This window comes from Protopterus annectens, chromosome 6.part0 (assembly GCF_019279795.1).
Source record: "Protopterus annectens isolate FY-2018-M chromosome 6.part0, PAN1.0, whole genome shotgun sequence".
NCBI lineage: Eukaryota > Metazoa > Chordata > Ceratodontiformes > Protopteridae > Protopterus > Protopterus annectens.
The window spans coordinates 726,314,889-726,337,635 of record NC_056737.1 but is presented as its reverse complement, the minus strand read 5'-3'; the positions used below and the strand labels follow the sequence as shown (position 1 = coordinate 726,337,635).

Genomic DNA, 22,747 nt, shown 5'->3' with positions numbered 1-22,747 from the left:
TAAAACAGTATTTTTATTAAAAGGACATGCTTAGCTGTATCCTTTTCTCAGTTTTGCTTTAACCTACTGCAGTTGGAGTGACAGAAATATAACTTTTTGATTGCACAATACATTCCAATGGTCACCAGATGAAATTATATCAAATAACTGCAAATTGTGCCAGTAATTGTTTGTAATTATTTCATTTTAAATCCCTAGGAAAATATATGGAGTGCTCAGGATTGCTATCCTACAGTCTTTGATTTTGCAACCCTTACTGCACATTATTTCAGCTGTCATCTGGGCGGATGGGAAATACTTCCAAGAGAGGGTATGCTTTATTCTCGAATGTTATATTCTACAGTCAGCTGTGGCATGCTTTATTGGAGATACTGTCTGTTACATTAACTTAAACTACATGTTAATGTAGCAATAAATTGACAAAAATAACTTCAGGTAATGGAAATGATGCATGCATAGATTTAATCCTCCATTTCTTTTTATGCCATGGTGCAGCTATTAAAGGTAAAGCTGAGGAGGCCAAAAATGTGTTTTGTGAAGGATGGAAAGGAGGAAAGGAAATGAGGGACATAAGAAACAAGACCTTTAACACTTTAAAGGTCATATATAAGTGGGTCAGTACTGAATGCATTTTGTAATAGATAGAGGGGTAATATACAAGGTGGCCATTTTGAAACTGGGTGGGGTTTCAGAAGTGAAACGGGGAGATACTGTTACACAGAACCTGTAGCCATATGATAGCACAAACTATAAGAGGAGGCTCTCATGCTGGCCAGAAAGCAATATAGTTAAAATCTATTGTCTGCATCACTAAATGAACTGTTGTGCCTTCTTGCTGAGTCTTTTTCCTCTGCTACACAGCTGTTTCATTCACTCTTTAACGTCCGCCTAATTCTGAGCACTCCTAGATGCCTTTTTGTAAGTACAGTAGTTTTTCAGTCATTGCTAAGGACCTAGACCATAATAGAATTGTGTTTGACACCTATTTGAATCTTCTTTAGATAAATTTAAGTTTAAAATTACAGTACTATCACCAGTATTCCCAGCTCTCAGACTCTTTGTGTTGTTAACTGACCAGGCGCTTGATAAGAACATGAATATTTGCTGAAACTTGAAACCTGCAGTTACGGCTTCACATTACTGTACAATCTGTTTAATCCTAGCTAAATTCCTTCTGTTGGTTGTGGTACTATGTACTGATAATCTCCAAGTTAATTTCACCTTTATCATGCCAGCTGTACTGTGCAATATTAATGTTTCTCTTTTTGTATTTTTTTATATCTTCTGGGCTGAGTCTGGAAAAAAGTCCACTGAGATCACAGCTTTACCCCATTAAGCAAGTTAAATAAATATATTTGTTCAAGTACATCTACACAAGATTACTCTCTCTTCATCTTTTTCGACACTGCCCTCATGTTTCACTAGACTTCTGGTACAGTCTTCTAACATACAGCCACTTAGGCATACAAGTTGCTTATTACTGGAATATTAAGGTACTCACCTATATAGTCACATAGCAGGTATACACAGGGTTGCTGTGAAGTACCTCTCATCTCCTCTTTTCCTCCAGAATAGGCACCTGGTTTGGATCACTCTCCCATCACTTACCCAACATAACCATGTTAGAGTTATATACACTTGTACTCCCAGACATCACTAACCATACTACATTCACTTAGTAACTATCTATACAAAACATTCCCAACCATGGCCTTGCATTCACCTTATACTGTATTGCTTGTCACCTTTTCTCTTACTGGAAATTCATCTCATGACATCTTCCTGTGCACAGATTTTTTCCTTTAGCTAACATTCACACTACATCACCTACAATATCTATAGCTAATAACATAGCTGCATCTGTTCAAATATTTTTGTAGCACACGTGTATAACATTCCCTACCCTCTCCTTCCTGCATAAATGCCAGTTAGTTGCGTATCTGCTCTTTATGCGTCACAGGGCACAACTAACCTGTCAATACCCTATGCTTGCTTTTTTCGTATTCTCTCCTTTGGCACTATGATAACCCTTAATCTTCACCCCGCCCTCCTCCTATACACCTGCTGTAAAGGCAGTAACTGTGGATGTGTAACACCTGTACCATAAAAAAGACATTTTTCCTGTAGGGAAGGTTCATCTTCAACAACAGTTTTCAGATAGCTGGAATCGCTGAGTTAGTGGTAATGCAGCACTTCAGTACATTCATGCATGCCAACTCATGGAAACATGAAGTTGAAGAGCACTGCTCCTACTGCTGCTGCAGCTTTTCTCAGACCAGTATCATTGCTCTGTCACTTCTTCCTGTCCATCATCCAAGTAACGCACTCAGTCTGAAGTGGCAATCAAAGCCACAGCTTGTGGCCACCTCACATGGGGTGTGTTTGTTGGTAACCCTTTACCTACACCCAAAAAAAACACTTCTAAATAGTTAAGCATAATATCCTAAAACTGGAAGATGTATGCAAATTCTTTTTGGAGTATTTAATCTACACATGTTCCCCACACACTAAATTATATCTCAATTACACTTGCTATACACATTGTACATACATGCAATAGAGCTAGAATAAGAAATTACGCTGCTGGGACAAACCCCATCTCTGGTAACAACATGCTATTCAAATGGATTTTTATCAAGCAATACAATAAACTGCTCATACCTAAATACTAGCCTTGTATCCATGACAACCATTGCACAGTAACCACCACAATTAATTAAAGAGCCCACGTAGTGGTCTGTTAATTGCTAATATATATATATATATGTATATATCTATCTATATATATATATATATATATATATATATATATATATATATATATATTTATGGATTCACTTTATATCCTTGAAATACTGAAATATCGAAATCAATATGTCGAAGCTATAAAGTCAAATTTTTGGAACCACAAAAACTCAGAACCACGAAATTCAAAATCTTGCACACTGGAGATTTTGAATTTCACACTTCTACTGCACACACACACACACACACACACACACACACACACACACACACACACACACACACACACACACACAAACACAAGCTCTCTGCTACATAAAAGCAGGGGGCAAGAACCCCTGCACCCCCCATGTGGGGGGCTGTGCCCCCCACCCCCCTACTTAAATATTCTCACTCCGAGGTTGCACTACACACAAACACACACAAAACACCACCACACAAGCTACATTCTCCTCGCATACACACACACACACATCACAGTAACAAAACACACCGACACAAACCACAGCCCCTACCCAAAACCCTTAACACACACACACACACACACACACACACACACACACACACACACACACACACACACACACACACTTACCTGAATTCATAGCCACAGCGAAACCTCAGAAGCGTGACATTCAAAACTGCTGGTATTCGAGGTTTTGAATTTCGAGCTTCTGAGCTTTCGCTGTTCTCAGTATTCCACTTTATGGGCTCGAAATACTGAATTTCGATATTTCAGTATTTCAAGCTTCTAAAGTGAATCCATATATATATATATATATATATATATATATATATATATATATATATATGTAAAGTCTATTGGCTTTTCCCGGTTAGGGGTCACCACAGCAGGACTCCGGTCTTCTCATGATTGGCAGTGGATTTTTACAGTGCCAAATTGCCAGTCTGATGCCCAACCTGCAAAGAAGGCACACCCTTTCACACACGCACCTACCTGCATGTCTTTAAACATCACTCGACCGCAGGGAGGACATGCAGACTCCACACAGAAGGTGCCCCAGCCGAGAATCAAACAGGAGAACCTCTTGCTGTGAGGCGACGAGTGGAACTCCGGTCCGCTAATGATTGGCAGTAGATTTTTTTACGAAACGCAGAGGTGCCAGCTCAACACCCAACCTTCAATGAAGGCACGCCCATTTATGCACATATGTCTTTCAAATGCTACCCAACTGCAGGGAGGACATGCAGACACCACACAGAAGGCACTCCTAAGCCAAGCCGAGAATCAAACGGGAGAACCTCTTGCTGTAAGGTAACAACGCTACCGCCGTACCACTGCTGCAAAGTATTTCCAAAATAAAATTCTGCTAGCTCAAGAAAAATGCTATTTCATATGAATTAGAAAGTCATGAGTTTATACAGCATCACCCTCATGAGACCTAAAAGTATGCCTAGCACAGAATGGAAAAGATTGCTCAATATACAAATATAGACAGAATAATAGAAATGCCAAAACCACAATCCAGGAAATAGAACTTTAATAAAGGATTAAGCATTTTCATATTTTCAGTCTCAATTAGCCTTCATCAGAATTGTTTCAGCTCAAATTCTGATGAAGTGTCCATGAATCTGAAAAGACAAAAGTGCTTTATCCTTTATTAAAGTTCCACTTCCTAGAGTGTGTTTTCAGCATTTTCTGTTGTTTTAGTTCTCACTAAATATTATTTATAGTAACAATACTTTTTCAGACTGAATTGTGCTTTTACAACATACAAAGAGGCCAGGACCGTGACAGATGGGCAGATTGGTCCCTCTTTATGTTTTGGCAAAATGCATAAACAAAAACTGAAAAATGTGATAAAATCTAACCACATAGTAAAGCGGTGAAAAATCTGACAACAATGAATGTTTTTTTTTGGGGGGAAGCAGGGCAAGCTACTCTGCACCCTGTGCTAATTGCATAAACCAACTCCTTGGTCACACAGCAGTGGGGAAAAGGATGTAACCCCTCTAGTATAACTTCACTTTTGTCAGTAGTTTGAGTTTCAGCCTTTTTCAGTTCCAGTCTTATTATGTTTCAGTCTTTTGCCAGTTGGTCTTTTGATGTTTCAGTCATTTTAAGAACACCTACGTATCTCTCTCTCTCTCTATATATATATATATATATATAAATATACACACACACACACATACATATATATATATATATATATATATTTATATATATATATATATATATATATATATATATATATATATATATATATATATACACATGTGTTTGTCTGTGTGGTTCATACATTATTACTAGGCTTTTGACTTTTTGACTGGATAATAATTTGTAGCCTAGCTATTACACATTTTACTACTTACTCTCCTTTTCCATGAGGCATAGACTAGAACAGTCCTGGGGTTGATTTAGAGTTACTCATCCACTCGTCTAAGTTGTGTTTGAAGAGGGTTAGGGAGTTACTTTGCTTAATATAAAGGGGAAGTCTGTTGCAGGGGAGAAGAATTCTTTGAGCGGTATCTATCCCACCTGCAAGTTCTATTTATGTTACGGCTGAAGTTTATATCTTTTGACTAGGTGTTGATGTTAAGCCGCAACTTAAAAGCTAGCAAGCTTTTCTCCAGTGCAGTACCACAGATAGCTATGGGCCTTCCCACACAACCATATAATCCTCCCCTGTGCTGTAATTCGCAAGTTTTCATCCTTAGGTGTTAAACTCTGAATAATGAATAATTCACTACACTAAGTGCAATCTTGGAGTTGATATATTTAAGTAGCAAGGGGTCTGGGGGGGCACAGCCCCCCACGTGAGGGGTGCAGGCGGGCTTGCCCCTCTGCTCATACTTGGTGACAACTGCTATGCTTTGTTTTGTATGTGTTTATGTGTGTCTTTGTACTGGCATATTAGCATTATTTGTATTCTGTGTGTTTTCAGGCTTTTGCATTTCAGGCTTTTGAGTTTTCAGGCTTTTGAATTTTCAGGCTTTTGGTTTCAGGCTTATGAATTTCGAGCTTATGATGTTTCAGTCTTCTGAAGGGGAAATATATATATATATATATATATATATATATATATATATATATATATATATATATATATATATATATATATATATATATATATATATAATACACACACACACACACACACACACACACACACACACACACACACACACACACACACACACATAGATATAGATGTATACCAACATCCAGTGATTACTAAGGTGATGGATAAAGTACTCCCCCTTTCCTGGTAGGCTATCTCAGCAGTACACTGACATGCATCATCTGTAGCAGCAGGGAAGACATGTTCCTGTAGTCATGCTGTAGGAGCTCCCACAATCTCTCCATCTCCCTCCTGATAATGTCACTCCATTTGTGCCATCATTGTTCACCAGACCTACATTTGTTAGTTAAGAGTGGCAAGTAATACACTATTGTGGTCCATAGATCTGCTTGGAACTTTCATCAGGCAGAGGAACTGTATCATACAGGATGACATAGACCAGGAGATTTTGGTCTCACAAAGTTTTACTTCCTGGTCCATCGACAGGAGAACCCTGGGTGCTCTCTGTGACAACATTGTCTGGAATATGGTAAAATGGGCTACATATACCCATGACAGGGTGGGAAGTACTATGTTTGGGTGTCTCATCTAGCGCTAACCCTGTACACTGCACCTCCCTGATGCAGGACAGCCATTATTCCCTTAGTGTATTTACAATGTACTTCCTAACAGATGGCTTTGTATAGCACCATTGGTGATGTGGACTAACAGCTGCCATATACATCAGACCAGTGTGCCATGCACAGATGTTGGGAGTGGAGTCATAAAGCTCTTGAAGATCTAACACTCATTGCATATACACATGTACTATTTTACATTTAAATCTCATTTGCATGTTGGTATGCCTCCGTGTTGCATTGTATACTGCTGTGGTCAGTGTTTGATTATGTGAAATAATGTTCTGTGCTGAATGCTACCATAGGAAGCTCTGCTACAGTTCATTATATGCACATATCCACAGCAAATGTGCTGCTGGCATTATTGAGATCACTATCAAGTATTGTATGCTTTATTGTCATGTCTGTCTAGGAGAGGAAACTGAGCCAGACCATGAGAAGGGATGCAAACTTTCTAAATGGAAGAGCTAGTAGCCAGAAGGAGAGGCAGAAATCCTAGTCAGAGGTGACCACTAATGTAAGTGCAGTGGAAGACCATGACTGTGCTACAGTAACTTACAGACATGAGGAATTGTTACAAGAGAAGGTCAACTGTTCTACGGGCTACTTTGAACAGTGGTCACACCAACTGCCATGGTATGTTATTGATTATGAAGAAGATGCTAGTAGTCTCTCTGTTGTGGAAGGATCCCTCACAGGTATCTGTGGTGGCCTTCAGGTGGAAGCATCTTATGGAGGGGTTAAGTTACACAGTTGTGCTCTAGTTACCTATCATATATCCAAATAGTCTTCACTCATGTATAATTGCTTTGCAGTAATGATCAACTTTCACTGCATAGGGGACAGTGCCGTGGGAACATCTACTGGTACCTGTGAATATATGGTCATAGTGGTCAGACAGACTGTCCAGCCAGGTACGGATGGTTGCCATACCATTTTATACATAAATGGTTGGGGTGAGTATAGACCATCACTGATTACAAGTGTTACATTACAGGTACTACCAACAGCACTGCTGCTTCTCCATGTTGTTCCTGTGCTGTGGAAGTGTGACTGGTGAGCTGACATGCCCACAGCCACTGCCCAAGCAGATGTTGCCACACTGGGGCAAGTACGGGAGAAGGCACACTGCTACATACACCCCCTAGGCCTGCCTCAGTGATTGTGGTGATGATGACTTGTTTATTGGGTTCATAGTACAAGCTGTGACAGTGCCTATTTGGGGCTCTCCTATATAGTACCCTCACTGTCACACTCCCTAGATGAACAAGGTTCACTTGTAGGGGTCTGCAATACACAGTCATAGAGTGCCTCTGTATTATGGTATTAGTACTGATATGGGTGATGTACCAGCACCATGGTGACCTACACATGGATCAGCTGTGGCAGCCTCATGACAACATTGTCCGCATAAGCCAGAGTTGCAGATGTTACAGCTGTTGCATCTCTGCACAATTGTGCCCAGCCCCTGCAGGATAGGCTGCAGGCACCATCTCTTGCTTCATCAGGTGTGTATGCTCTGGATCACTCCTTACATAGTGGTTACAGACCTTCATCCTACAGCAATTCAAGTGGTGTGCAAATGGTACCTGTGACACTGCCAGCCCAGCTATCTGGAATTTTCTGGATAGTCATGTGTCATTTGTGAATATTAATATGATTCATATGCTTGTCTTACAAATGTAAGAGAACTATATGTTATGTGTATATTAAACTACTGGTGCAGAAGTGTGTGTTGAACTGTATGTTATGTACTGAGCTTTAAGAAAGTGCCCACAGTGTACCCTACTGGAAGAGAACAGAAATGTATGTAAACTATATACCTGTGCAAATGTATGTTTTAATAGTAGAAGCTAGAACATACAGTGTTAACTTGCAAAACTTCAAGTAAATAACTTGAAACTAAAATGTTTTTACAATTGTGTTATCTCTCAGTGAAGCAGACATAATGTCTAGAGCTACAGTTTTTTCTATTGTCTTGAAACCGAAATAATTACTGTTTCAAATGTAAAAGTGTTTAATTATTTTACTACTTCCTTGTTCTGCAAACTTCTGAGAGATATGTACTTCTCACACAGAGATGTTAAAAATTATGTTAGTTTCTGTTAGCCTGGGAACTGAAGGCAGGTGAGAAAGAGTGATGTCATCCAGGCTAACCCCGCAGTAATCTGTATTATTAATTTAAGAACTATCTCAGAGAGTGAGGCTGGCATTTTGTATCTTGTCATGGACCTAGAAACATGCACTCATCATCAGCACTAAATCTGCATTTGCCTTGCTAAGTTATTTAGGGCATAGTATCTTTTAAAACTAGATAGGAATATATTAAAGATTAGTTTAGATATTTTCTGTATTTATTTGAGACTGTCCTGCAATGTTGTTTTAAAATATTTCCTGTGATTCTGAACTCTGTAGTTACTGTGTTGTTTGAGTATTGTCTTGTTCTTTTATTATTTATTATTAAATATATTTAAACCTTTTAATTATGGCTGGTTTGTTTAGATATATTTAAGCTCTTACAGTACTTGCATATGTATTTAGTGACACTGTATAGGCCATTCCAAAAGCCTTAGTCTTGGTCACATTTACCATTTGGATAATAGTAACATTACACAGTAAGACTGGGCACCCTTTGGTAAGGACCTTAAAAGTAGGTGATAAGTAGTGGCTGGTGGCAGCTGGTACTACCTTATAGACTGGGCAGAAGGGGTTATAACAAGTAAACCTGTGCCAGCCTTTCCCAGGTGTGTGTTTTTGTTGTGTATAAATCAAAAATCAAAGTGTGTGTGTGTCAGCTACTTGGGCAGGGACACAAAGCACTGATTAGACAGAGAGGGTGCTGGCTTGGACACTCAGCTGGGATCTTGACTCTATAGCTGTGCCTGTGGGGAGTCTTACTGGGGATCTGGGGAAAGAGGGAGAAACGAGCCCCAGACTGACTGTGATCTGTGTGCTCTTAAGGGAAATTGTATTTTACTGTGTGTGTACTTGTAATCCTCCCAGTGTGTATGTCCCTCACTGGTGCTAGTGGTGAGGATTGAGGCTCCTTGATTACTGGGCCAGTGCAGGGGCATCACAGTACCAACAGATTATGTCAGCAGCTGCATGACTCTAACAAGAAATGGTGTGCAATGGTGCAGATGCTGTACACAACTATCTTGTCACAGCAACCTTAGACTTACACCTCCCAGAGGAGGATGTCAGCTTCATCACCCCAAAAATCTGATGTTCTTGAAATGTCCTTACCATATACAGCAGTACCTTCACCACATGCAGGGGTGGGCATTTGTACTGGAGGAACACCCTCAAAGTAACTCGTGAGATGAGTTGTTGTGCATGTGTCACAGTCAGCACACACATCAAGTGTGGGGTATGTATCTTGCCAACACAGAGGGAAACCACAACTACATGTCAACTTGGTAGGGGGCAAACAATGCAAGCCAGGCTATCTACCTGTGGTGGTGGTTAGGTTAGTGGCCTACAACTTGCTGCTTCTCATGGGAGAACTTGAGGTCCTATTCACTGTGTCCCCATGAGTCCTGATAAAACCTGCCCTACGTGCCTTTAGCTTGGGAAGTGATGACACCTATACTCTGATCTCTTGCTAACCATGACATCTGTTATGCTTGTTCTGATGCTATTATGTATACTTGCAGCAGAGTTTCTCTATTTTTTTCAAGCTACAGTGCTTTGTTATATACTAATACTGCTAGATTTTTTTTCTTTCAGCTGTCATTTTCATACAAAGACCTGTGTAACTATGCCATCTAGCTGCATCTTGACATGGAGGACAGTGTTCTTGGGGGTGGTCATCCTCTACCTTGTCATCACTTTTAGGATCTGGCAATGTCCCCATGTTTCCTATTGCCATGTTGTGTGAGATGCAACAGGCCACAGACATTTGTCATGCCTTCCTGCATGTGTATTAGATGTGCCATCAGAGCTGCCCAGGCAATAGAAATGTATCTTCAGGTGCCAGAAGACATATTGTGTGATGTGCTGTCTACAGTGATGACCACAACTGTAGGTCAGCTGAGCAGGTATTTGTGGGGACTACATGTATGTCAACAGCCATGGCTTCAGTAGGTATTCTACATCACATAAAACACATTCATGGGGTATAAGGCCTCACTCTTGCATGTGCTGCATGGCAATGGGATGACAGACATTGGCATCTTGGTTGCCCCCTGGATTGCAAGTTGACACGTCCATGATGTGCTTCTGTGGTCACATGCCACCAGGTAGTTGACTGAGTAGAATGCATACCTACTGAGATAAGCATGAACATCATGCACAGATGGTTTTCTTATGGCTGCACATATGCCATCCACTGTGCCAGGGATGCTTGGTAGGCAGTATACTTGGTGGAGGACTTGCATGATGGGTTTGAAGTACATGGCTGGCAGATGTCTGATGTCATGTCACCTGTAGACCTTTGGGAAGTTCCTGTGGTTAGGAAAATCACAGCAGCTATGAGTTTGGTTTCCACCTGACACTTCTATTGACTGATACAGATGGCATAACTCATTTAAAGTGTGGCTATCCATATGGAACCTAAGTGCACCATCTTATTTGATTAGCATGCAGGATCCTGTGCCCAAAGTGCCTCCTAGAACAGCAAGATTGTGGAAATGGCCACCCAGGTGTTTCTGCTGAGATGATAGCATCAGTCAGAATAATATCAGTCATTATAATTGCCAAATCCATTTTTTTCTTTGTGTTGGAAGTAATGCCTGTGTTTTTTGGATCATAATTTTATACCATTGTGCACTTCTTTGTACGTAGGTATGAATGCTGCCCATACTTATAAAATCACATCATTTGAATGAACCAACGTGGTGATCTCATTTACATACATTTGTCATGCTTAATTTTTGACTGTGACACCAATGTCATGCATTCCCTGTACATGTGTCTATGCATCATTTTCTTCCTTTGTACATGCTATTTAGCACAGAGTCACTGCATCATTGCATGCATTGTTTATGAAATGTGTAATAAATCATTGTAGAATATGCCATTAAGACATCAGAAACTGAACGGCAAGTCAACAGCTATAAGCACTTGTAAATCAATAAATAAGTGAAAAGCACAATATTCTTAATTTGTAACTGATACAGTAATTAAACTAAATATAGTAGGTTTACGGCAATCTCTGGGATTCAGAAAGGCTTACCACAAGTGGGAATCCTTAACATGGTGGCTACCCTTTCATAATAAGCATTTGTGAATATTAGACCATCCTACCACTGAGGTTTCCTGCTGGCAGAGGCATCAGCAGGGACTGCAGTCCCACCTATTGAGTTTCATACTAAAGCATTGGAGGAAAAGATTACCACCTTCAAAAACCAGCGGTCACCCTTCTGTTTCTATTGAAGCAGTCATGCTGCATTTAAGTTCAGTGAAGGCATGAGGTTCAGGGTGTGTGTGTAGATGTGTATTTGTCTGTTTGGTTGCACTGGGGAGGCTAAGCAGGGAATCAACTGTGTGGGGGCTTGTTTGTTGTTGGGTGGATGTGTATATGGGAGTCTGTGTGTGTGTGTGTGTGTGTGTGTGTGTGTGTGTGTGTGTGTGTGTGTGTGTGTGTGTGTGTGTGTGTGTGTGTGTGTGTGTGTGTGTGTGAGTGTATGTGTGTGAGTGTGTGTGTGCATATGCACAAGTTAGTGTAAGGGGAGCCCTTGTGAACGTGATGCATGAGCTGCCAGGGAACATACTATAGCAGTCAGGCCTGACAGTGCTAGTGTTAAATAAGGAGGATTCAGAGATATGCTAATGAGACAATAATAAGGTTGTTCTCATTCTGGCCATAGCTGTCTCTGAATCACATGCTTTCGCTGTCATAAAAAATGAATTACCTGCAGTAGGCAATTTATATCACAGGTGAGAATCTTTATGAATCCTAGGGAATGTCTTAAAATATATTCCCAAATGTACAGCTGCAGCATGTTATAAATCAGGTGTAAAATCTGAAATGCATCTACATCTATCACAATGAACTAGCCTGCACGGCACCAAAATGTAAATAGCACATCAACAATTGTTACAACAGTAAGCTAACACTAAACTGAGAAATATAATTGGAAGCAAACCAAGTTCTTGAAAAGTAATTAGTTCAATATCCAAAATTCAACAAGCTTAACTTAATAAAAACAAATTAAAAAAGTAATCAAACAACCTTATTTCAGCTGAAGCTGAAGATAAAGATAGTTAAAGTTCCTCATATCTTTTTATTTGTAAGTGAAAACAATGACAAGACACTGAGAAAATACTGCAAAGGCGAACGTGTGACATTAACAAATCAATGTTAAGAGTTACAGTTTTAAATGTCCACATTTTCTTTGAAGGCATGTCTCTAAACCCAAGTAAGTTTTATGGATTATATGCCATAGCAGCGCCAGTAATTGGTAAGAAATTAGAACTTTACATAAGCAGGCAAATTCACCACCACATGCTTTATTAATTGTTTCAGTGTAAGCAATCTAAGTTAATGAGTAGATTGACTTAATCACCTATCCAAGTTTTACACCACTGAGTGAACAGGCATGATGCACCACACTCTCTGTGATCTGTCTTCTCCTACTTACAGGATACTGTGCACCATAACGTGCACCATAATTGTTGGCTAAAGCAGTTGGTCTGCACAACTCTTCCCCTGCTAGGCACCACCTAGAGTTTGTGCTGCTGCCCATGACTCCTTTCAATTTTGGATGTACTCTAGTAGCATACCACTCAAGTTTAACTGGGAAAATTGGAATTCATAGGTTCATAGGTGTTTACTAGGCTATCGACCACAAGGGCCTTTTTAATCCTAGCCATGCATCCCAAATCATTGACAAGTTCTGGAATCCTTGATAAGTGTAAGCAATGGCCTGGGAGATGAACCACTTACAGATTGCCTGTGTCCATTAGAGACACAGGTGTCAAACCAGGGATGAATTTCTTGTTCCCCATCCAAATTATACAGGTTGCACTTGAATTAGGTTAGGGAGGAACTCTGTTTCACATGAATGGGAAGCCTGTTCCAGAGATGGGGTAATCTCTGGGATACATACCTGTCTCTCCAGCAGGTCCTATTTATATCACAGGCAAGGTTTAAGTCTTTAGAATGGGTAATTCTGGTGCTGCTTGTTTTGCAGATATGCAGGAGGGTTGAACTCAGTACCTTCTCTACTTAAGGTGGAAACAGCTGACATGTTTTTGGGAGGTGGTAGAACTCCCTACAGACACATGGAGAATATAGAAACTCTATACAGGCAGTGACTGGAGGACAGGATTAAACCCTTTACCTTGTGTCTGGGAGTCAAAGACCTTAGCCATTTTGCCAGCATGCCAACTACTCACAGAAACAGAATGCTGAGTTGTGCAGTCCTTCCATAACTCAATGTTCCTGAAGCATTGGTAGAATTAGTGCAGGGCATGTAAAAGGATTCAGTGAGATAGTATGGACAGTGTCCAAATTCCCAGAGAGGTTTCCATTCATAATGGGTGTTCGTCAGTGCTGATTTCTGAGCCCACTCCTGTTCATACTGGTGATGGACTACATTGGCAATCAGGTCAAAGGAGACAGATCAGCAAAGCTGCTATATGCAGATGATGTGGCACTACAAGCAGACTCTGAGCAAGAACTTCAATAAATGATAAGGGAATTGAATGCAAAACTGTAGGCACATGAAATGAAATGGAGTACACACAAGACAGTTGCACTGGCAACAAATGGAGGTGATCATAAGAAGAGGATGAATACTGAGACTGATGAAAAATAGTGGAACAGGTAACAACTTCAAGCATCTGGGAGGGGTGACTGAGGAGAAAGAATGTGTAAATGAGAAGGTCAAAGCTAGAATCAGAGGTGATGCAGCCAACAGCACAGAGGGTTAGGAGTAGCAGGTGACAGAAGAATCCCCAAAAAGCTGAAAAGATAGATGTGCAAAACAGTGGCATGACCAGTGCTTCTGTATCCAGAGAATTCTGGGTAGCAAAGGCAGAGCAGTTGAAGAAGCTTGAGGTGATGGAAATGAAGTGCATGAGATGGATGAAAGGAAGCAAACCGTGGGGTAGGTGAGGAAATGAGGACATCATAGAAGAAGCCAAAGTAGCCCCAGTTGCAGAGTAAGGTCAATGAAAATAGGTTATGGTAGTTCAGTCATATGTGCAGGAAAGCAGAATATAATTTTGTGAAGAACATATGGAAAAGACTGGAACTATTTGAAATTCTGAGACTCATTAGTATGAGTCCCATAAAAGAGAGACTGAATGACCAAAATGTTTACTAACATATGCAAAGTCTGAGAATGTTTCCTTTCCTCCAATGTATGGTTATGTCAGAATTGGTACACATAAGTTAAGTGGGGTGGAGGGATTATCCCCTCATCAGCAATGCAGTGGAGCTTGCCTCTTGCAAAAATCTACTTTAAAGGAGAAAAGCATTGTTCAATGTTTGCTGTTATCCTATTTTTTGTACATTTTAGGTTCTCACCATTACAAGTCTCAACATTTCAATAGGGATCCACGAAAAACAGGAAGAACTCAAGAGCAGATGAAACTGTCCAGCCAAGGGAGGGAGGGTGGTCTAATGGTTAAGGTGTTTGCCTTGCAAGCACAAGGTGCAGGGTTTGAGTCTCACAAGAGATAATTGGCTAGGCTTAAAAATGGCTCGAGGGCAGTTAGCTTAGTACTAATCTATGAACCTATGAACCTAAGATATGGATGGATTGCATGAGAGAAGACCTGCAATAATCATTTATGTCTGCAAAAGAAGGTAGTAGAGTAGCACTGAAATAAGAGATGTGGTGACAGTTGACGCTACACCATGACCCCCATGTAGAAAAACAGAATAAAGGAGGGTTGATGATGGCAAAGTGCAAATTTCCTGATATTGGCTAACAAATTCCATTCTCTGTTGAAAACATCCGCTGATGTGAACGTTCACGTAAGTGAACATTCACTCTTTTCATCTCATTGAATAGTCATCACAGAATTGAATGCTTGATTATGTGACACAGACCCAGTGAAAAGACACTCACAAACTGAAAAGGAAACATTAGCAATTGTATGGGTTTGCAGACACTTCTACATAGTTTTATGCAACAGCATGAAAACACTTAAACATTAATAACAGAACGCAAACCACAACATACTGTTTTCATTAATCCCAAATTAGAACCATCATTACAAACAGAAAGATGGGCACTATGGTTGTTGAACAGTTTAAAAAAATGCTGCATGTGCTATGATGTAATGTGATGTCATGAGTTATGCTGACAAAGGACATCTGTGTAAGTATATCATCACAATAATCTTCTTTAAGAATATTATAAAGTGATCTTTACATGTATTTTTCACTTTGCTGGTTTATGTAATGGTTTACAGTGTCAAAAGGTAAAATAGTTGTGCAAAATCATTGATCAGGGAATGCATCAAGATGGGCATCATTGGAATGTTTGAAGCTATGATAAAGTAAAGCCTGTTTTCATCAAACAGGTGATATAACACAAAAAAAACTGTGTGTTAAACATAGCAAGACTTCAATTTGACATTCATGTAGAATTAAATTGATTCTATGGATGCAAATTGTATTCATGAGAGCATGAATATTTCAGCTAGACAAATATGCAAATGACCATCTAGTGTCCAAGAACTGTCCTTGCAAGTAAAATACAGTTACCTGCACTGCATATCTTGCCATAGCTTCTGGAAGCAATCTCCCCCCTCACAAGTGTCCATTAACAGATACATATAATTTCTTGAAGTTGAGAAGTGTGATTATAATGCACTAACAATTATTACTGCAATCAAAGTCTTTATGCTAATGTGTTCATGAATATGTATGAGCCCATGGTATGAGTATTGTAAGGATTTGTTGCATTCTAAACTGAATTCACTGTGTGTGTGTGTGGGGGGGGGGGGGTGAACATAGCACTTTTCTTATCTTCTCATTTTTGCAAGGTAAGGGGATGCAATTGTGGTGATATTGTAGATCGGGTTGCTAGGAAGGTTCCTGAAGTCCATTCTGCTTTTCCTTCTGTTCCTTCACCTCTTCATTTCAAAGCAAAGTTCAAAGATGAAAGACCAAAACAGGCTCATTTCCCTGTGGAAGCAGAAAAGAGTGTCGCTACAGGTTGTCAGGTACCTGGCAATGCAGGAATCTAGGGTAACACAATCATGGAAGTCTCCATCACCTGGCATGACAAGTAGCTCCATATTAGGACCTGGTTCTTCATTTAGATCTGCTCTGATGGATATCCTAGCTTTAGAGGTGAATAAAGTCTGCAGGAAATGTTCTATGACGTACCAGACATTCTCTGATAAATAGAAAATGTTCTCAGCCCTGGCAAACAAGTATCCCCATGTCACCTCATTTGGTGAATTTGCAGCTGCGCCTAACAATGCACATATCTCAGGCACATGTGTGACTTGGGTCTTAGTTATTCCCTTTTCAGGTATGTGTCACTGGCAACTGTGCACAGCATGGTTTTGGAAGATCAGATGTTTAGAATTGGCTTGAAAATGCAGTTCCATAAAGGTGTTCAGCACCCACCCCCCCTTCGATGAACTATTCTTTTCGTGGGAACTTAACTCATTACAACCTAGAGATGCCTCCAGGTGTTTCTTCAGTTACATCTTACTGATGCTTCTAGGTGCCAAATATTACTCATATTTGCATTAATAATTCCAAAACCATTTACCATACAAGGTAATAGAAGATTTAATCTTAAAGCTTACATGATGACAAACACAGATGTATTGATGTTTGACCTCTGTCTAGTGCAACTAAAGAGTTATTGAATATTATTTGTATACTATTTCTCTGTATTGTACTAACTTTCATATATCTGCAAATGTCTCAACAACAGAATGACACAGACAAAACAACTAAGCCAAAACAACTAAGCCTCCTATTAAAGCTCACAGATGTATAAAGAAAATGCTACTGCCAATATGTGTGCTACTTGAATGATTACTGAGATATCACATGCTGTTTATACAAAATTATACATTACTATTTACTGTGTTTATCGTGTCTTAGAGGTGGCAAAGGTGAATGAGTTTAAGTACTTGGGATCAACAGTTCAGAGTAATGGTGAGTGTGGAAGAGAGGTGAAGAAGAGAGTACAGGCAGGATGGAGTGGGTGGAGAAGAGTGTCAGGAGTGATTTGTGACAGACGAGTACCAGTAAGAGTGAAAGGGAAGGTCTACAAGACAGTAGTGAGACCAGCTATGTTATACGGGTTGGAGACAGTGGCATTGACAAAAAGGCAGGAGTCAGAGCTTGACGTGGCAGAGTTGAAGATGTTAAGATTTGCACTGGGTGTGAAGAGGATGGACAGGATTAGGAATAAGTATATTAGAGGGTCAGCCCAGGTTGGAAGGTTTGGAGACAAAGCCAGAGAGGCAAGATTACATTGGTTTGGACATGTGCTGAGGAGGGATGCAGAGTATATTGGGAAAAAGATGCAAAGGATGAAGCTGCCAGGTAACAAGAAAAGAGGAAGGCCTAAGATAAGGTTTATGGATGTGGTGAGAGAGGACATGCAGGTGGTTGGTGTGACAGAGCAAGATGCAGAGGACAGGAAGAAATGGAAACAGTTGATCTGTTGTGGCGACCCCTAACAGGAGCAGCCGAAAGAAAAAGAAGATCGTGGCTTATAAAATCCAGTTTAAGATCTAGAACTGAGTGAATGCAGACACTGTGAAGATTACTTTGTGCTAAATAGCTTGCCATTTACAATGAACTGTGAGGTGATAACTTAATTTTTTTTAACAAGGCGTAGGCCACACCCATTGGAAGTTATAGTACAAACTCAAAAACGCAACTGCCAAACTTGTTTCCATTCAGACTGGATGGTTTTGCAGCTTTGAAGTTCATTCCTTGGAAGATGCACTTCTTAGTGGCTATCACCTCTGCTCAGAGGATTCCTGAACTGCACACACTTATCTTTCCAAAGCCATGTTTTCTGTTTTACAAGAACTGGATATCCATTAGAATCAGCAAATGTTTTCTCCTGAAAGTGGTTTCAGAATTATTATTAAACTAGTGCATTAACCTCCATGTTTTTTTTTATGGGGAGAGAAAACAGAGAACTTTTCATTCCATGGATATGCACTGCCTGCTTAAGTTTTACTAAAGAAGTCACATGAGCTCAAGGAAACAAAGCATTTGTTCACCTCCTTCGCTTCAGGTAGAGAGTAGTTTGCAATGGTTAAACAAACACTTTCCTAGTAGACTGCTAAATATATCGTATTTTTCCATCAGATGTTTAAGTACCCATTAAAAATGCTGCTGTCAAAAGGCCCTCCATTAAACGCTTAACTATTTTCAGTGTGTGCTTCAAAGATGTCTCCGTCATACTCAGCTATGTGGCACTGATGGATAAAGCCATAACTAGAGTGGAGATAATCCAAGATTGACAAGCAGCTTGACAACTGCAAAAGCCAATATGGGAGGGTGGGAGTGGCTGAAGATGGCTCAGCCATCCTACAGGGATCGGGGGAGGAAAGCAGTCTTACCTGTTGTAGTGTTAGCAGCTCCTGAAAAGAGTGATGTACAACATGCAGCATATGGGTCAGTAATGTGCACTTCGCTATGACAAAGCATGCTCGCCGGGTAACCTACATGGGGTACATGCAACAATGTGCACACTCAGAGGAGAAGGTGTTGTAATATTTCTTATCTGAGAATATACTCATCAGCCACTGGGGAGGGATGAGGACTAAAATAAGAAAAAAATCATGATGGCTTCCTGGATGACAGCCTACTGCTATCAGCTTTTACCTCGGAGGGGAACGAATGGGTTGACTGATGCTGGGAGAAATGATGGTTGGTAGGCACAGGGGATAAAAAGAATATTTAAAAAAGTCTTCACTGTGAACATTTGTTCAATGGCCACTTTTATTTCGCATCATCACAAAGCATTACTGCTTGGACCATGATTCCAGGAGTCAGACCATTTGGCACCTAATTTCTTCAGGACTCAGTGTTCTGATCACATTCCTACAGCTACAGCATCTAAGAGAGGATTAATCCTTACCGCCTGAAATTCTTTTCAAGAGATGCTAATGTGGAATGGATTTGAAGTCATCCCCCTATGCTTTGATGACCTCTCTGCCTAGCTTATGTGAATAGATCTTCCTGTAAGTTGGGCAAATGTATACTTATGTATAATTTTAATATTTTTTCAGGTTCTTCTTGATCAGTTTGAGTGTTGAACTGGGGTCTACAGGAGTTAAACATGACAAGTGGTGTGCACTACCCAAACAGACAAGCACTGCTGTGTGCAGGTGGAAAAATTCTGAACTATGTTGTAGTTACCTTCTGTAGGAGAAAGATCAAAGTTGCCAAAAACTGCTGGAGCCACGAATGTCGGAACCAATATTTTATTGAAAGCATACAAAACCGCTAAAAACACATAAACGCTTTGTATCAGAATTGCGTTTTCGTCTAAGCAACCCGACTTCATCAAATACTCTCCTTAAAATAAACCATCCTTTTATAAGTTATTCAAAAACGTCTAGTCCAATCAAAAACCAATTAATTAATTAAAAAGTCATTGTTCTTTTCCTATTTACATTCAGCAATGCATACTTTAAAAATGTTATGCTCATTCCATCCATTAAATAACATCAATACCAGCAACAAAAAACATTTTAAAACATTTGATATAAAATATATGTTAAATATATAAAAAACATATAAATTAATTTATACAAAAATCCATTTTTAATGTTTAAAAGTTACTTTAAAAAAGAAGAAACCATTTGAATTGTGTGTCCTGCCATCTGCTGATGAAAATAAAAATTACATCTATTTATCTTACAAAATCCCTGCTTTCAGTTTTAAAAGAGGCACAATAGAAATACCTTCATTTAAACCTGGGAAGTTTGTCGAATCAAGGGATATCTGCCACCATAGTTCCCTGGCCTCTAATTTTTCTTCCCATAATCCACCCCTTAGGTCCTTTTTGACCTGCTCTAAAACTATGAAGTGAAATTTAGCATCCTTACAAACCAGGGTGTGTTTATACAGAGCATTGATGTCCTTTCGTGTAGCTATTTCATATTTATGTTCGTATATTCTCTTTTTCAACATCCTTTCAGTTTTTCCTACATAAAAAGCGTTACATTCTGAACATAAACTAATGTATACTATCCCCTTAGTTTCACAATTATAGTGGTCTGTACTTTTTATCCATTTTTCTCTACTTTCCAAATAAACATTTTCTTTATCCACTATATTGTTACAATGTGCACAACATCCACATTTATAAGTACCCTTCCTAACCTGCTTATTCCTTGGAAGACCTTTGTTCTCCAACATGTTTTTAAATGATAGGGAATTTTTATACACAACCTTAACATTTCTATTTATTTTTTTCTGGTCCAAATCAGTAAAATTAATAAATTTTGACCATTCTCTTTCAACAATTTTCCTTGTAACTTTAGTGTTGAAGGCATTATATTCAAGAACCAAGGCATGTGTAAAATCAGTTTCCTGTGTTATGGGGGTGAAATCACCACAAGAAATTTCATCTGATTTATTATTACTTAAAATAGGTCTAAATCTAGCTTCTCTTCCCATACAAACTTCATCTTGTATTCCCCTAATAAATTCCTGGGGATATCCTCTTTCTAAAAACATTTTATTTAGTAATTTACATTCATCTTTGAAGTCGTCCTCAGAGGTAGTCATACGGCTACCTCGGACGTATTGCCCTTTCACAATATTCTTTTTACACCAATAGGTATGGGCACTTTGAAAATGAAGAAATGAATTACAAAAAGTGGGTTTTCTAAATATTTTTGATACAAACCTATCTTCCTTCTTATATATATTTCCAAATCCAAAAACTGAAGTTTTTCAGTAGAAACATGAAAAGTAAATCTTAAAAAATTGGTAGTTTCTTCCAAATATAGTTGATGCTGGGAGAACTGATGGTTGGTAGGCACAGGGGATAAAAAGAATATTTAAAAAAGTCTTCACTGTGAACATTTGTTCAACGGCGATTTTTATTTTGCATCCTCACAAAGCATTACTGCTTGGACCATGATTCCAGGAGTCAGACCATTTGGCACCTCATTTCTTCAGGACTCATTTCTTCAGGACTCAGTGTTCTGATCACATTCCTACAGCTACAGCATCTAAGAGAGGATTAATCCTTACCGCCTGAAATTCTTTTCAAGAGATGCTAATGTGGAATGGATTTGAAGTCATCCCCCTATGCTTTGATGACCTCTCTGCCTAGCTTATGTGAATAGATCTTCCTGTAAGTTGGGCAAATGTATACTTATGTATAATTTTAATATTTTTTCAGGTTCTTCTTGATCAGTTTGAGTGTTGAACTGGGGTCTACAGGAGTTAAACATGACAAGTGGTGTGCACTACCCAAACAGACAAGCACTGCTGTGTGCAGGTGGAAAAATTCTGAACTATGTTGTAGTCACCTTCTGTAGGAGAAAGATCAAAGTTGCCAAAAACTGCTGGAGCCACGAATGTCGGAACCAATATTTTATTGAAAGCATACAAAACCGCTAAAAACACATAAACGCTTTGTATCAGAATTGCGTTTTCGTCTAAGCAAACCGACTTCATCAAATACTCTCCTTAAAATAAACCATCCTTTTATAAGTTATTCAAAAATGTCTAGTCCAATCAAAAACCAATTAATTAATTAAAAAGTCATTGTTCTTTTCCTATTTATGTTCAGCAATGAATACTTTAAAAATTTTATGCTCATTCCATCCATTAAATAACATCAATACCAACAACAAAAAACATTTTAAAACATTTGATATAAAATATATGTTAAATATATAAAAAACATGACAAGTGGTATGCACTACCCAAACAGACAAGCACTGCTGTGTGCAGGTGGAAAAATTCTGAACTATGTTGTAGTTACCTTCTGTAGGAGCCCTCCTCACAAGTTAACTGATATGATCTGTACATATCAATTTTTTCTGCAAAGTAAACTAACCTCTTTGCAAGCAAGATGACATGCAAGAGTATCTGAAAACTCTGCCAAAAGCTTCTCCTACAGCAGTGTTAATCTTTGTTGGATAATGTTTAAGTTCTTTTCAGACTTTGCTCTCACTAAATCCCTATTTGGTTTCTAAAGTAACCTTGCTGACTTTGAAGGCAATAGTCTTAGCTATGCAGTCATTATCTATTTATGTACTGATTACTCCAAATACAATTGGAAAGTTGTGTGCAAACCAGCAGTCTTGAAAGATGGAATCTAACTAAAGCTAGAGCCCTCATTCTTTTTGGCAGGAATGCTTATAACATCCCAGTCCTCTTCGGTTTAGGTACTCATGTAGTGGTGATTAGACAAACAAGGTGCC

The 22,747-nt window shown here is 39.3% G+C and overlaps 1 protein-coding gene across 1 annotated transcript in view; it reads left to right on the top strand.

Moving 5' to 3' along the window:
* LOC122803887 (organic solute transporter subunit alpha-like) overlaps window positions 1-22,747 on the top strand; it is a 210,703-nt gene that overhangs the window by 57,123 nt on the left and 130,833 nt on the right. The window contains exon 5 of the mRNA XM_044073569.1: window positions 199-310. Coding sequence (XP_043929504.1) covers window positions 199-310 — 112 coding nt within the window. The remainder of the gene's footprint in view (window positions 1-198; window positions 311-22,747) is intronic.